This window comes from Chrysochloris asiatica, unplaced genomic scaffold (genome assembly GCF_000296735.1).
Source record: "Chrysochloris asiatica unplaced genomic scaffold, ChrAsi1.0 scaffold00214, whole genome shotgun sequence".
NCBI classification, from domain to species: Eukaryota; Metazoa; Chordata; class Mammalia; order Afrosoricida; family Chrysochloridae; genus Chrysochloris; species Chrysochloris asiatica.
The window spans coordinates 3,739,649-3,753,230 of NW_006408732.1; the positions used below are offsets into that span (position 1 = coordinate 3,739,649).

The following is a 13,582-nucleotide window of genomic DNA, read 5'->3' on the forward strand; positions in this document are numbered from 1 at the left end:
ACCTCTGCTCCTGGACTATAAAATCAACCACGCCCTTCCTTATGTTACAAAATGTCTACCTTTACATTTTCAACCTTCACAGTCAGTCCTGATAGCAATTATTCACTATAGCCAGACCACATTCTTGCTCATATATTCCCCTTGAGTCTCAGTCTTGGAAAGGGGTTTTCCTTGAGCGGACCCAACCACTTGCCTTGATGGGTCCTGGGTGAACAACTTGCTTGTTCTTGTAGTAGTCAATCAGACTGCAATTATTGTTTTTGATTTTTCCCGCTGGTCTTTCTTTTAAGACATATTTTCTGTTCTTCTAGGCGCTCCAGGCTGGTCTTATGCTGATTGATTTTTTCCTGCATTTCTGAAATAAATTCCACTTGGTCATCATGTATGATTCTTTTAATATGCTGTAGGATTCTATTCCCTAATATTTTCTTGAGGATTTGGGCGTCTATGTTCATGTGCTATTGCTTTCTTCTCCTGTGGTGTCTTTGCCTGGTTTAGGCACCAGAATTATATTTGCTTCATAGAATTTAACTAGAGAGCATTTTTCTTTTTTTTAAAAAAAAAAATCTTTTAGAAGAGCTTAAACAATTTTAGTGTCAATTCTTTTATAAACAGTTCATGGAATTCCCCATAGAAGCAATCTGGTGCAGGAATTTTTTGTTGTTGGGAGAGTTTTTTTTGTTTGGTTTGGTTTTTATCACTGCATCAATCTAGTCATTTGGTGTGCATCCGTCTGTTGAGACTTTCTATTTCCTCTTTGAGTCAGTTTGGATAGGCTTTACTTCAAAGAATTTGTCCATTTCATCTAGGTTATCCAGCTTGTTGTCATACAGTTGTTTATAATATTCTGCTATAATTATTTTTATTTCTATTCAGATGTAATGTCACCTCTTTTATTTTTTATTTTGGTTATTTGCATCTTTTCAGTCACTGATTTTTGAAAGTAGATCACCAGGCCTTTCTTCTTAGGCTTAATTTGGAAGTTCTGCTGAAACCTGGGTGACCTTGATGCTATTTGAAATATTGTTGGCATAGTGTCCAGCATCATAGTAACAGACAATCCACAACAGTATGACAAGTTGACATACGCAGTGACTTTTATGATAAGCACTGGACTAAGATAATTCAATTTAGTAGCTCTTGGAAATTAGGAAAGGGAAAATATAAAAAAATTAAGAGGAGAAGAAAGCATATGGAAGATAGTAAAACTCGTGCAGATAGTAAAATGTAGGGTTATTACTGAGAAAGTGAATTTGTTCTGCCTTTCTCAATGACAACACTGGGGTAAAACATACTGGGCTTTTTCAAACCCTGAGGTCTGCATCAACGTGAGCTGAATATTCCAAAACCAGGATTCTTTTCCATACCAAAAATGCCTATGGATTTGCATGATTTCATCCATTCTACCATGCTCTACTTTTTTTTTTTTTTTTTGCTTTGAGAATAATGATTATATTCTTCTCCCTTTTCCTCCGCTACACCCTACTGCTAAGTCTGGGGGGCAGGAGTCCAGCAGGTGGTTGTTGTGTTTAAATATTATATGAAACCAGCCGGAAGGCATCGTTATGGCAGGAGCAGAGGGATTTCTTTGACAGCAAGACGCAGTATTTATGAAGCATTTGCCCTGTACTCACAACCCACACATCTCAACTTCTGAAATCCTCATAACCACCCCATGATGGTGTAGAATCAGCACTGGACTGCTACTCACAAGGTCGTCAGTTAACAGCAACAACACTATTACCCATTAAAATAATAAAGACAACCCATTCTCAAATGGAATTATAACTTCAGATTTGGGGGAAGAACTCAATTAAACCCATAACAGTTCTGGGCCCATTATATGGTTAGAAGCTGAAAGCAGAGCCACTGGGTAACTTCCCAAAGCCACACAGCTAGTGAGGCAGCAAAACAGGATGGAGAACCAGGCCTCCTGACTCCAGAGTGGACACTGCCATCCTCTGAGCTAGCCTGCTTCCTTAGACCCACTTGATGGGTCTCTAACCACCTCTGAATCCTCTACCATGCTCTACTTGTTAATGCCACTCAAATTATATAAATCCCAAATCTTATATGTAAAGTAACAGATGGGATGCATTGCTGGTTCATGACAGTATATCAACATTAAACTAGAATTAAATCCATGTAACTCATTATAATATAATGCATTTTCTGCTTTAAAAAATAGAAAGAGAAGAATCACTAACACAGCACCTTTTTTAGTTTAAAATTCTTTAGGGATACTAAAACTATGAATGGGAAGAGTTGCTAACCGTATCTTTAAACACACAGCTATAGTGTCTGTGTCATTTCAAATCAAGGTAAACTTATAAAACGAGAGATTAAAAGCAGACACAATACAAGTTTATGTCTCAGAGACTAGAATCCCAGAGAGATGTCTCATATTTGCAGTAAAGATGCCGTCATTATTCACTACACTTTTGGAATGCCTTCCAATGTAGTTTATCAATCATATAAGAAAGATGGGCTCATCAATCCCTGTTTTTCACAAAAAATAATTACCTTCATTCTTCTTAGCAGTTATGATTCTAAATGACATTTACCAATTTTCAAAACTTATGTCCACTTCCAAAGGATAACATACTGTCACGATTGACGACATTCTAAGGAATATGCCATATGTTTTGAAGACGACTTCATCAAGGAGGAATTCAAAATGCATTCTGAGCTAAATTTATGAAGACTCTCCAAAGGGAACTGCTTTCTAAGTAACAATATTCAACGGGATGTCTTAAACTCTAGTGAATCTGTTTTAAAAAATCAATAACTTTCTCTATTTTGTAGTTATCCACTTAAATAAGCAACTTGCAAAAGCAATCAAATATTATTTGGAGCAGGTGCTTAGAAATCTCTTTCTGGGAAATGCTTCCGCATTGATAATGCTCTTCATCTTGACCCCTATGAAGGTAAAGGCATATGAGGGAAGTCTCGTTTCCTCAGGTGACTTTTTGTGATTGGGGTCTTTGCCTCCATTCTGACTCATTTCTTTAGGACTGCTTGCAGTCCCCAAGTGCTCAAATTGAAGCTTGAGCAAAGGGTGCACAATGTTTGCTCATTCACTGGACTTTCAGTGTGTTCAGTATAATCTCATTTTAATGGCTTCCACATTTATTTCAACCTGCGTTCTGGAAAAGCATACATATTTTACACAATATAAATTAGTCAGGCACTGAAGATGTACACACCAGCTTTCAGAAGCAGGATGGATGATAATTTTAACAAGGTGATCTATAATGGTAGTTTATCCTCAACTGCTTAACTAGACAAAGGAAACATCTCACATTCTGAGGGCCAAGACCCAGCCGTGGCATAAAATGAGTGCTTCTTTATCTATTACAATTATATCTTTATATTTTCTCTGCCACTTCACCAGATCCTTCTCTGTGTCTGTAATTAAATGCCCTTTCTCATTCATAATTTCTTATTCCTTTGTGTTTCTGTTTACTGTTGTTATTTCCAAATTGTGACTTCCAGAGGACTGCGTAATGTTATTGGTTTTTTCTATGGAAACAAGCTTGCATTCATTTATCAATTCTAGCATTTTACAATGGATCAATTCCTCTGTTTATCTCTATTAATTTCTTCCTTTGTTTTCCTCAGGTTTATTTTGTGGCTCTCTAGTTTCTTCAGCTAATTGTTTAGCCCATTTATTTTCATGCTTTTCTGCTCAATAATAACAACTTAAGGACATCAATTTTCTTTGGAGTACTCTTTTGGCCACATCATTTTAATTTCGATAAGTTATTTCCTACTCATCAATATTTTGTCATAGTTTTGTCATTTTGATTTTCTTTTAGATCTAATAATTATTTGTTGCTGCTCATTGCCCTGAACCGACTCTGACTCATAGTGACTTTATGTATAACAGAACAAAACATGGTGTGGTTCAGTGCCGTCCTCCTATTGGTGTACTCCAGCCCATTATTGCAGCTGTTGTATTAATCCAGATCTTCTCTCATTTTTTCCTACTCTTTAACAAACATGATGTCCTTTTTTTTTTTTTAGGCAGAAGACAGACTTAAAAGCTTTCTATGACGATATTTCTGGCTATTCCTTTCTCTCCCCGTCCAGTGTCTCTATTTTATAATGGTATGCAAGGGAAACCAAGATTCAAAAGACAGCCGAGAACATGATGTCCTTTTGGAGTGAAGTAATTATTTAGAAGTTCTGGTGTGGCATGTAGGAAAAGCACTAGATTGCTAACTGAAAGGTCAGTAGTTCAAACCCACCAGCCACTACTTGGAAACCCTGTACAAGATCAGTATGAGTTGGAACTGACCTGATGGCACATAACAACAATTATTTAGGAGATTTTATTTTTAATCCAAGTTGTTAGAATTTTTTTTAAAAAAGTTATTTTTGTTTTTAACTGTGTTTCATAAGGTGGTTCATTGGTGGTTTAGTAATAGAATTCTCACTTTCCATATAAGAGACCTGGGTTTGACTCCCAACCAATACACATCATGTACTGCTACCACCCACCTGTCAGTGGTGTTATATATGTTGCTATGATATTGAATAGGTTTCATCAGAGCTTCCAGACTAAGATTAACTATAATAAAAGGCCTGGTGATCCACTTATGAAATTCAGTCAATGAAAACCCTTTGGATCATAATAGTCTCATCCACAACTAATAATGGGGATGGTGTAGAACTGGGCCATGCTTTGTTTTGCAGGGCATTGGGGTCACCTAGAGTCAGGGGCTAGCTAATTTGATGGCAGCGAAACAATCAAACAATAAATGTTACATTATGACCAGAGGATGTACTCTGTACAATTTTTGGGTGTGGCACTGTAGAATAAAGCACTGGGTTGCAAGTCAGTTTGAACTGCAGGGTCGGCAGTTCAAACTTACCAGCCATTCCTTGGAAACTCTATATAGGATCACTATGAGTCTGAACCGACTCGATGACACTTAACAACAACAACATTTTATTAAAAATCTCTTTATTATCTGGTATTTGAGTAATTTTTATAAATAATAAACACTAAATATATCCTAAGCACACTTCTAAATATGTTATATGCAATAGCTGAAGGTATCCTCAGAACAATTGTATTTTATAGATGAGAAACACAAAATGCTTGAGTTACATGCCCCACATTGTGTAGCTAATAAGCAGTAGATCTGAGTCCATAGAATTTTACTGCTAAATCCATGATCTTATCAAAATATAACATAAAAGATTACAAGAACATTCAAAAAGAAAATAAAAGACTTTTCTCCATATGGTGTTTTTATATTTTGAAGTTAATTTTTTCTGAACACTCTAGCCATAAACCTCTTTGTTATGCAATGACTAATTGTGGAGATATCTGTAACTCTGAATTGACAGATTAAAATATCGTAGTGCTATTAATTATATTTTCCTTGTTCCAAAGTGAGTTCCAGCCAATGCAGAAAAGTACTCGAGTTGTTTTTAAATAAGAGTGATGGTTTCCATTAAACTGCCCAGGTAGCAGAAAAGTCAGGAAGTAGAGGGTACCTGAAAGCGGAAGGAGTCACTTTGAACCAGGGCCCCGGAGTGCCTGTACCACACAATGCCTTCGTTGATGTCTTGCTGGGTAAAAGTGTTCGTGGGGGTTGCTGTCCTCCCATCGGGAAGGTGCTGTGCTTCATCTGCTGGACTGTCTGCAGGCATATTAACCAGAAGGACCACCTCCCCTAGGAAAGCACATGTCACACAGTTAGTAAGAATTCCTGGGAAAACTAAACCAGAATCATTACGCTCCTTTCTACAATGCTGCACCTATCTGTATGTCGGTTGGTCTACTGATCTAAAAAAAATGTATATATTTTTAGAAAAGTAATGCCTGTTACATTTGTTGTCCACCCTCTAACCCCAGGTATTTTTGTAGCCCCAAGCTATATAATTAATTTTTATAATATATTAAAAACATGGCAAAACTTATAAAAATAAGGGAGTGAGGAGAAAGTGTGGTTGACCAACAAATGTAGAACTTGTTCATAATTTGCAAAAAAACCCCACAGTTATTATTTTGATGTATGGTAAACTGAAAAAGAAATAGAACACAATTCAATAGATATTATCAAATCTACCTCTGGACACAGAATTCCCAGTCTCACAGCTTAAAGAACTAAGTCATTCAAGGGCAACTTGTGAATGAAATTACTGATGTGTATCTATTTAAAAGGAGACCTAAACAATAGTGAATGCTGTAAACAAGTAGTCAAACATTGGGCATTAAGTGGATTAATCTCTACCTAAAACTTTCTATGTAACAGAAAATGTTGTCCAGCTGGGAAGTTTTGGGTGTAAACACAATAGAAAATTAGAAAAAAATATTAGAAGATATCCTTAGGAGAATTTTGTACAATGATGACAATAACAATTACACTTGGCTGCATATGACAAGCACTGTTCAAAGTATTTACATGGTGGTTAAAGCCTAGCTCCAACACCTGCAGCTCTGTGAGCTTACTTAAGTCGTAAACCTCAAAGCATACTGCCATTGAGTCAATTCTTACCAAAAGCGATCCCATAGGACAGAGTAGAACCATTCTATAGAGTTTCCAAGGGTGTAATCTTTACGGGGAGTCCTGGTGTTGCGTTGTGGGCTAATCCGTCAGACTGCAGTCATTTTGAACTGCAAGGTCAGTGGTTCAAGCTCACCAGCTGTTCATTGGAAACCCTGTACAGGGTCGCTATGGGTCAGAATCGACTCGACAGCACTTAACAACAATAATCTTTACAGACACCTGGGGTGGTGCTATAGGATAAGCACTGCAATGTGAACCACAAGGTTGGTGGTTCACAACCCTGTACAGCGTCTCTGAGTCAGAACCAACTCAACTGTGCTTAACAACCATAGCTATCCCAGAGGAAGCAGATTGTCCTCCTACACAGTGACTGGTAGGTTCAAATGGCTGACCTTCCAGCCATCAACCAGGGCTCATTTAATTCCTACCAAGCTCATTTTTAAATAAGAATACATAATACATACTTCATGGGAGCTTATTAAAGATTTTGGTCATCTTTATTGTTATGTTTTTTAATCCTCCTAAAGGATGCTATTATCACTTCCTTTTCACAAAGTTCTCCAGACTTAGAGAAGTCCAAGGTCACACAAATGGCAAATAGAAGAGCTGGGATTCAGCTCTGATACTGACATTCTTTTTCATGCAGCTCTGTTACCCATCATTACTGGTAATGAGTAGAAATCAATATTTACCCGGCTAATTGACTGCTCATGTTTTTTTCCTTCTCCTTTCTTTAAACATTATTAGAATTGAAATAAGGAAATCTACATCTAAACAGCAACAATCTGTTTCTAATGCTTATACTTCACCTGAAGCTACTATCTTCTGTAAGTGAGATCACATATACAAAATGTGTTAAAAAAAAAAAAAAACAATTGAAATTTCACAAGGAGAATATGTCTTCAAGTGAAGTCCAAATAAAAGAATGCATCTGAAAACAGAAGCCATGTTCTCATGAAAACGCATCTAAAAATAAATCTGAACGCAGCCTCCCTCCCACTCACACAGTAAAAGGAAGAAAGTGGTGTGCGTGTGTGTGTGCACGTGAGACTGTGAGTCTTTAAAATGTTATGTATAGGGATATTCAAATCTTAATATAGCAGACATATTGGACAATTGACAGTTTATTTTGTTTATCCTAGAGAAATCTGTTTTCTTACTCAAAGCCAATACTCATTCTAATATTTACATATAACAAACTGAAGTCTAAAATGAGCATAACATTCTGGATGGTGATGAAATACTGAAGAGAAAACATCAGTACTTCCTTTATGCAATATTGTGTTGAATCAACTTACCCTAGTTTCTTATTTCTCATTTGTACATAAGTCACAAATCCTATTACCCATCTTTTATAGATAGAATTATGTTCTCACCAAATAAATTGTAAATCCTAACATCTATACTGGTGGTTATAATCCCCTTTGGGAATGGGTTGTCTTTGTTATATTAATGAGGCAGGATTAGTGTAGGGTATATCCTGAGTCTATTTCTTTTAAGATATAAAAGAGATTAAACAAGCCAGCGAGTATAGGTGGAATGAGGAAAATGCAAAGCCAAATGGAGATTTCCAAGGAACTAGGAAGCAAAATCTTCCTCCAGAAGGACCTTCCTCCAAAGCCAACAGAAAGAGAAAGCTTTCCCCTGAAGATGGCCTTCTGAATTTGGACATCTAGCCTCCTACATTGTTTGTTAAAGCCAACCACTTGTGGTATTTGTTATAGCAGAACTAGGTAATTAAGACACCATCTTTCCCTGGTTCAACTTCTGTTCATAAGATGCTGTTAATAAACTTGGTTTTCCAAGATGTGGCTGTTTATGAATATGAGTACAGTTGTAAAATATTCTGAAAGGGAATTTCCACGAAGAAAATGCAAGAGGAGAAGGATAGAAAATATTCAAATGCCTGTTACAAAGCTATTCTGCTTTATAACAGAAAAACTATACAGAATTTTCCTAGTAACATAAATCTATTTTTCAGATAGAAAGAAAATATCACTGCCATGCTTTACAAATTAACAAGTCAACAAGATACTGGCTGATTCCATTAATTTCAACTAAACAATCACTTCACTGGGTACCTAGGTGATAATTAGCATGCTAGGTCTTTCAGAGGATTCAAAGATAAGCAAGATACAGTCCTATCCCTGAAGATCTGCCTCTAGTAGACCAGATAAGAAGTAAACTAGTTAGTTAGCTGGGGAAGGAAAATGGGTGGAGGTGTAATTTGGAAACAATATTGGAAAAGTAAGTTGGAGCCAGATTATGAAAGGTCTTATATGACATGCTCAGGAGATGGAACTATCCCTCTCCTCTTCATCCACTGAGAGCCACTGAGAACTTTAAAATATGTAAATAGCATTAATCAGTGTGGAATACAGAACATGTGTGATCAGAATACAGTCTCGTTAAGGCTTGAGGACATCGCTGGGTGGCACAAATTGTTTTCATTAGACTACTTACTAAAAGTATGGGAGCATGAACCCAGCCAGGGCACCATTGAAAGGAAGCCCTAATGAATGCCTCTGTAAAGATTGTTGTCATTGTGTGCCGTGGAGTCGGTTCTGACTCATAGCGACCCTGAACAGGGTTTCGGAGGCTGTTAATCTTTACGGGAGCAGAATGCCTCATCTTTATCCCGCGAAGCAGCTGGTAGTTTCGAACTGCTGACCTTGAGGTTCGCAGCCCAATTCATAACCAAAATGCTACCAGAGCTCAGCTTAGAAAATGCTATGGGGAGTTCTACACACAGGATTGTAATGAGTCAGCATCAACTTGACAGCAACTTTGTTGCTGCTGTTGTGTTTATTTGGTTTGATAAGACTTGAGGAGCCCCTGGCTAGTTTGGCTGCCATCTAAAAGACTGGCAATTCAATTTCACTCAGAGGTACCTTGAAAGACAAGACAGACCTGCTGGTCTACTTTTTTTTTTTTTTAATGCTATTACGAACCCTATGGAGCACATTTCTATCATGGCACACATGAGGCTGCCCTGAATTGGAACGGATTCCATGACAACTAGTGGCAGAGATGAATAAGGCTTCAGAGTCCTACTAAAGAGGCTGGCTTTTATTATTTTTAAAAACTACTACTGTAGCTAACACTTATAGATAGTTTGGCTAATTTTGAAACTTCTGCACAATCCAGATATGAGATGGGCATCTGAACCAAGGGGACTGAAGTAAGACTGAAAAAAAAGAAGAGTAAGAAGAGGCACAAACTTGATATATGTTAAGGATGAGGCAGAGGGAAGAGCCAACAAGAGTCACCTATATGATTGGGTAGCTGGTAGAGAGTGATATCAATGATGCGATGGACAAAAGAGAGAAGGATGGGTGGATTGGGGAGGGGGAAGAAGAAGAAGAGTTCAATATTGAATATTTTCAATATAAGGCATCTTTGAGACACCTTGAGTTGACAGGGAGAAATACCAGTATTTGCTGGTGATGGCTAAGCTTTTGTGTTGTATTTCACCGCTGTTTTCACTATAGTATGACAAATTAAAAGACATAACACTACAAATATATGAAAACCTGAAATTAAAACGTAGGAAACAATTTCTATTTAGGATTTCTCTTATAATGAAGTCTATAGCATAGTGGTCAGCAGTTCGAAACTACCAGCTGTTCTGTGGGAGAAAGATGAGGCTTTCTGCTCCCATAAAGATTTACAGCCTTGTACAGGGTGGCTATGAGTTGGAACCAACTCCATGGCACTTAACAACAACAACAACATATCTTAATTGGAGTCCTGGTGTGGCACTGTGGGTTAATGCACTGGACTGCAAAGTCAGTTTGATCTGCAAGGTTGGCAGTTTAACTTCACCAGCTGCTCCTTGAAAACCCTATACAGGGTTGCTATGGGTCAGAACTGACTTGATGACACTTAACAACATGTCTTAATCAATAATTTGAAAGGAAAATAGATATTAAAAATTAGAGATTTTGTGGTAGTGCAAACAACTTGCACTCCACCACTAAACTAAAGGCTAATGGTCCAAACCTATCCAGCAAGCCATCAAAGAAAGGACTCAGGATCGGATTCCATAAAAATTACAGCCAAGAAAACCCAACGGAGCAGTTCTACACTGTAACACATGGGGTCCCCATGAGTTTTGCTTTGATTAAGAATTAGAATAACATTTGAATCTTCATGAATTATTGTGGGATTGGTATAATCTGTATTAAAGATTTCTTGATGTTGTTACTGTTATGTGCCATGGGGTTGGTTCTGACTCATAGCGATCCTAATAGCGACCCTGTACAGGTTTCTGAGGCTGTAAATCTTTACAGGAGCAGAAAGCCTTATCTTTCTCCCCCAGAACAGCTAGTAGTTTCAAACTGCTGACCTTGCAGTTCACAGCCCAATTCATAACCACTATGCTACCAGAGCTCCTTACACAATGCTACACAGAGTTGACAGTGTGTTGGATTAAGTCAGATTCTCCCAAAGACGATACTAAAGGTTTCAAAGAAACCATCTCATCAAGTTTACTATTAAGCATGTGAAGTTGTTAAGGATATAAGAATTAATCAGCTTGCTTAAACTTTTTTTCCAAATGGTGGTGAGTCTACTGAATGACTGAACCAAGTCCTCTATGCAATTTATACAAGGAATTTACATTTGGTTCTCCTCCAAGGCCAGCTCTTCACACAATGCCTAAAACCCAACTTGAACATTCTAAAGTGGGGTGGCAATGAGGAAAGGCCTCCATAAATTCTCATCATGGGGATACATGGATATAAGTAGAAATGTGACAAGTGACCTTCTAGTTCCCACCATTTTCTTTTACTCCTGAATGGTTCCTTAGGGTAATGTGATTTGATTATTGATAACAGGGAGTTATGGATACACACAAAAAAGGATTATATTCATAGGAAGAAGTTAATTAAGAGAGTTATAGCAGGAATGGATCATAACCAAGCCTTGTTGTTGTTGTTAGGTTCCATCGAGTAGGTACCGATTCATAGCAACCCTATGCACAACAGAACCAAACACTGCCCAGTCCTGGACCAACCTCAAAATTGTTACCACGCTTGAGTCCATCACTGGGGTCTTCCTGTTTTTCTCTGACCCTCCATTTAACCAAACATGATATCATTCTCCAGCGACTGGTCCCTCTTGACAATATGTCCAAAGTATGAGAGATGAAGTTTGTCCATCCAGGCCTCCAAGGAACACTCTGGCTGCACTTCTTCCAACACAGATCTGTTGGTTCTTTTGGCAGCCCATAGCACTTTCAATACTCTCCTCCAACACCATAACTCAAAAGCATCAATTCTTCTATGGTCTTCCTTATTCACTGTCCAACTTTCGCATGCATATGAGGTTATTGAAAATACCATGGCTTGGGTCAGGTGCACCTTAGTCCTCAATCTGATAGCTTTGTTCTTCAACACTTTAAAAAGCTCTTGTGCAGCAGATTTGCCCAATGCTATATGTCATTTGATTTCTTGGCTGCTGCTTCCATGAGTGTTGATGGTTGATTCAAGAAGAATGACGTCCTTAACAACTTCAATCTTTTCTCCCCGTTGATAAGAATGTTGTTTATTGGTTCAGTCGTGAGGATTTTTCTTTTCTTTACATTGAGATGCAGTCCAAACCATAGACTATGTTCTTTGATCTTTATCAGTTAGTATTTTAAGTCCTCTTCACAATCAAGCCTACATAGAATTTATCAAGCTGAGATGGGATACTTGCCTGTGTTTAAAAACCATTTAAATTAGGTTTGTTATTATTAATATTGAGCTGTCTTTGGGAAATTTTGGAGTTTAGTTTCTATGGCTTTTAATTGTCAAGATGAAAATAGAGAATTCTGGGCATCAAAAGAGTCATAGATTTTTAGGGCTGAAAGGACTTATAATTTATCTAACTGAAAATCAGTGGGGGAACATATGATGAAAAAGAGGATACTTATTAATAGCAAATGGAAGAACAGTAACTCTACAGTGAAGAAATCTGGCAATCATTAATGAAAGTTAACATTACCAATAATAAGACACAGTGACATCATGTACCTCTTAATATGATACACAATATAACTTCTATGTGTACTTTCCAAAAAAGCATAACCTTAAACTAATAATGTGAAATACAACTGAGGGATAGTCTACAAATAGCTGATCAAACCAAAACCTAAAAACCAAATCAATTGCCATGGAGTTGATTCTAACTCACAGTGACCCTGTAAAGGATTTCCTAGCCTATAAATCATTATGGGAGCAGGGAACTTCATCTTTCTCCCTCAGAGCAGCCAGTGGGTTTGAAATGACCACCTTGAGATTAGCAGCTCAGTGCCTATCCTACAGCACCACCATCTCCGAGGATCTGAGCAGTACTCTTCAATAGTGTCAAACATCATATAAAACGGAGGAACTTCTGTGTTTCTACCAACTGGAGAAAACAAAGGAGATACAACAAACGCAATGTGGGATCTTGGATTGGATCTGGAAAAGAGTATATTTTGAAAACTCACAAAACTTGAATAAATTTTATATATTAATAACATTATTGTATCAACGTTAATTTCCTGGTTACAATAATTGTTATATGACTATGGAAGATGTTAACATTACAGAAAGTTGAATTAAAGGGTATTTAGGGAAAACAAACAAGATGGCGGATCAGGTAGAAGTGCAGTGGGGAGCTCGTTGGCAACAACACAGAATACCTGACCAAGCAGGCTCAGGGGATGGTCCCAGAACTCTGAACCACATATAAAGGAATATTTAGAAGGTTGTAAGGCTTACAGCTGGGGGAATTTGTGGCAGAAGCAAGAAATCCATTACTTTTCCGGGAGCCACCATCTTGGGTGAGTCCAAGCATGGGGAAGGATCGGAGCCGCCAAAGATGCCTGGCAAACTGCGGAGATAAAGGTGTGGACATTCTTTTCTTTTGGCATCTGTTCATTGGTCCCTTGCTGTCTGAGAGCACCTCCATTCTGGTGACTATAGGGGTGCCTGACCTAGTGGACACTCCAGCCCTACCCTCAGAGTGTTCTACTACGCATGCACACAGAGTTCCTCGAGATTTAAAGAGACAATTTCCAATTAAAACCA

At 37.8% G+C, this 13,582-nt stretch overlaps 1 protein-coding gene across 1 annotated transcript in view; it reads right to left on the reverse strand.

Annotated features, from left to right (window-relative positions):
• The window catches only part of FRAS1 (Fraser syndrome 1), a 797,189-nt gene that overhangs the window by 253,421 nt on the left and 530,186 nt on the right, over positions 1-13,582 (reverse strand). Inside the window, exon 31 of the mRNA XM_006872899.1 lies at positions 5,509-5,687. Coding sequence (XP_006872961.1) covers positions 5,509-5,687 — 179 coding nt within the window. The remainder of the gene's footprint in view (positions 1-5,508; positions 5,688-13,582) is intronic.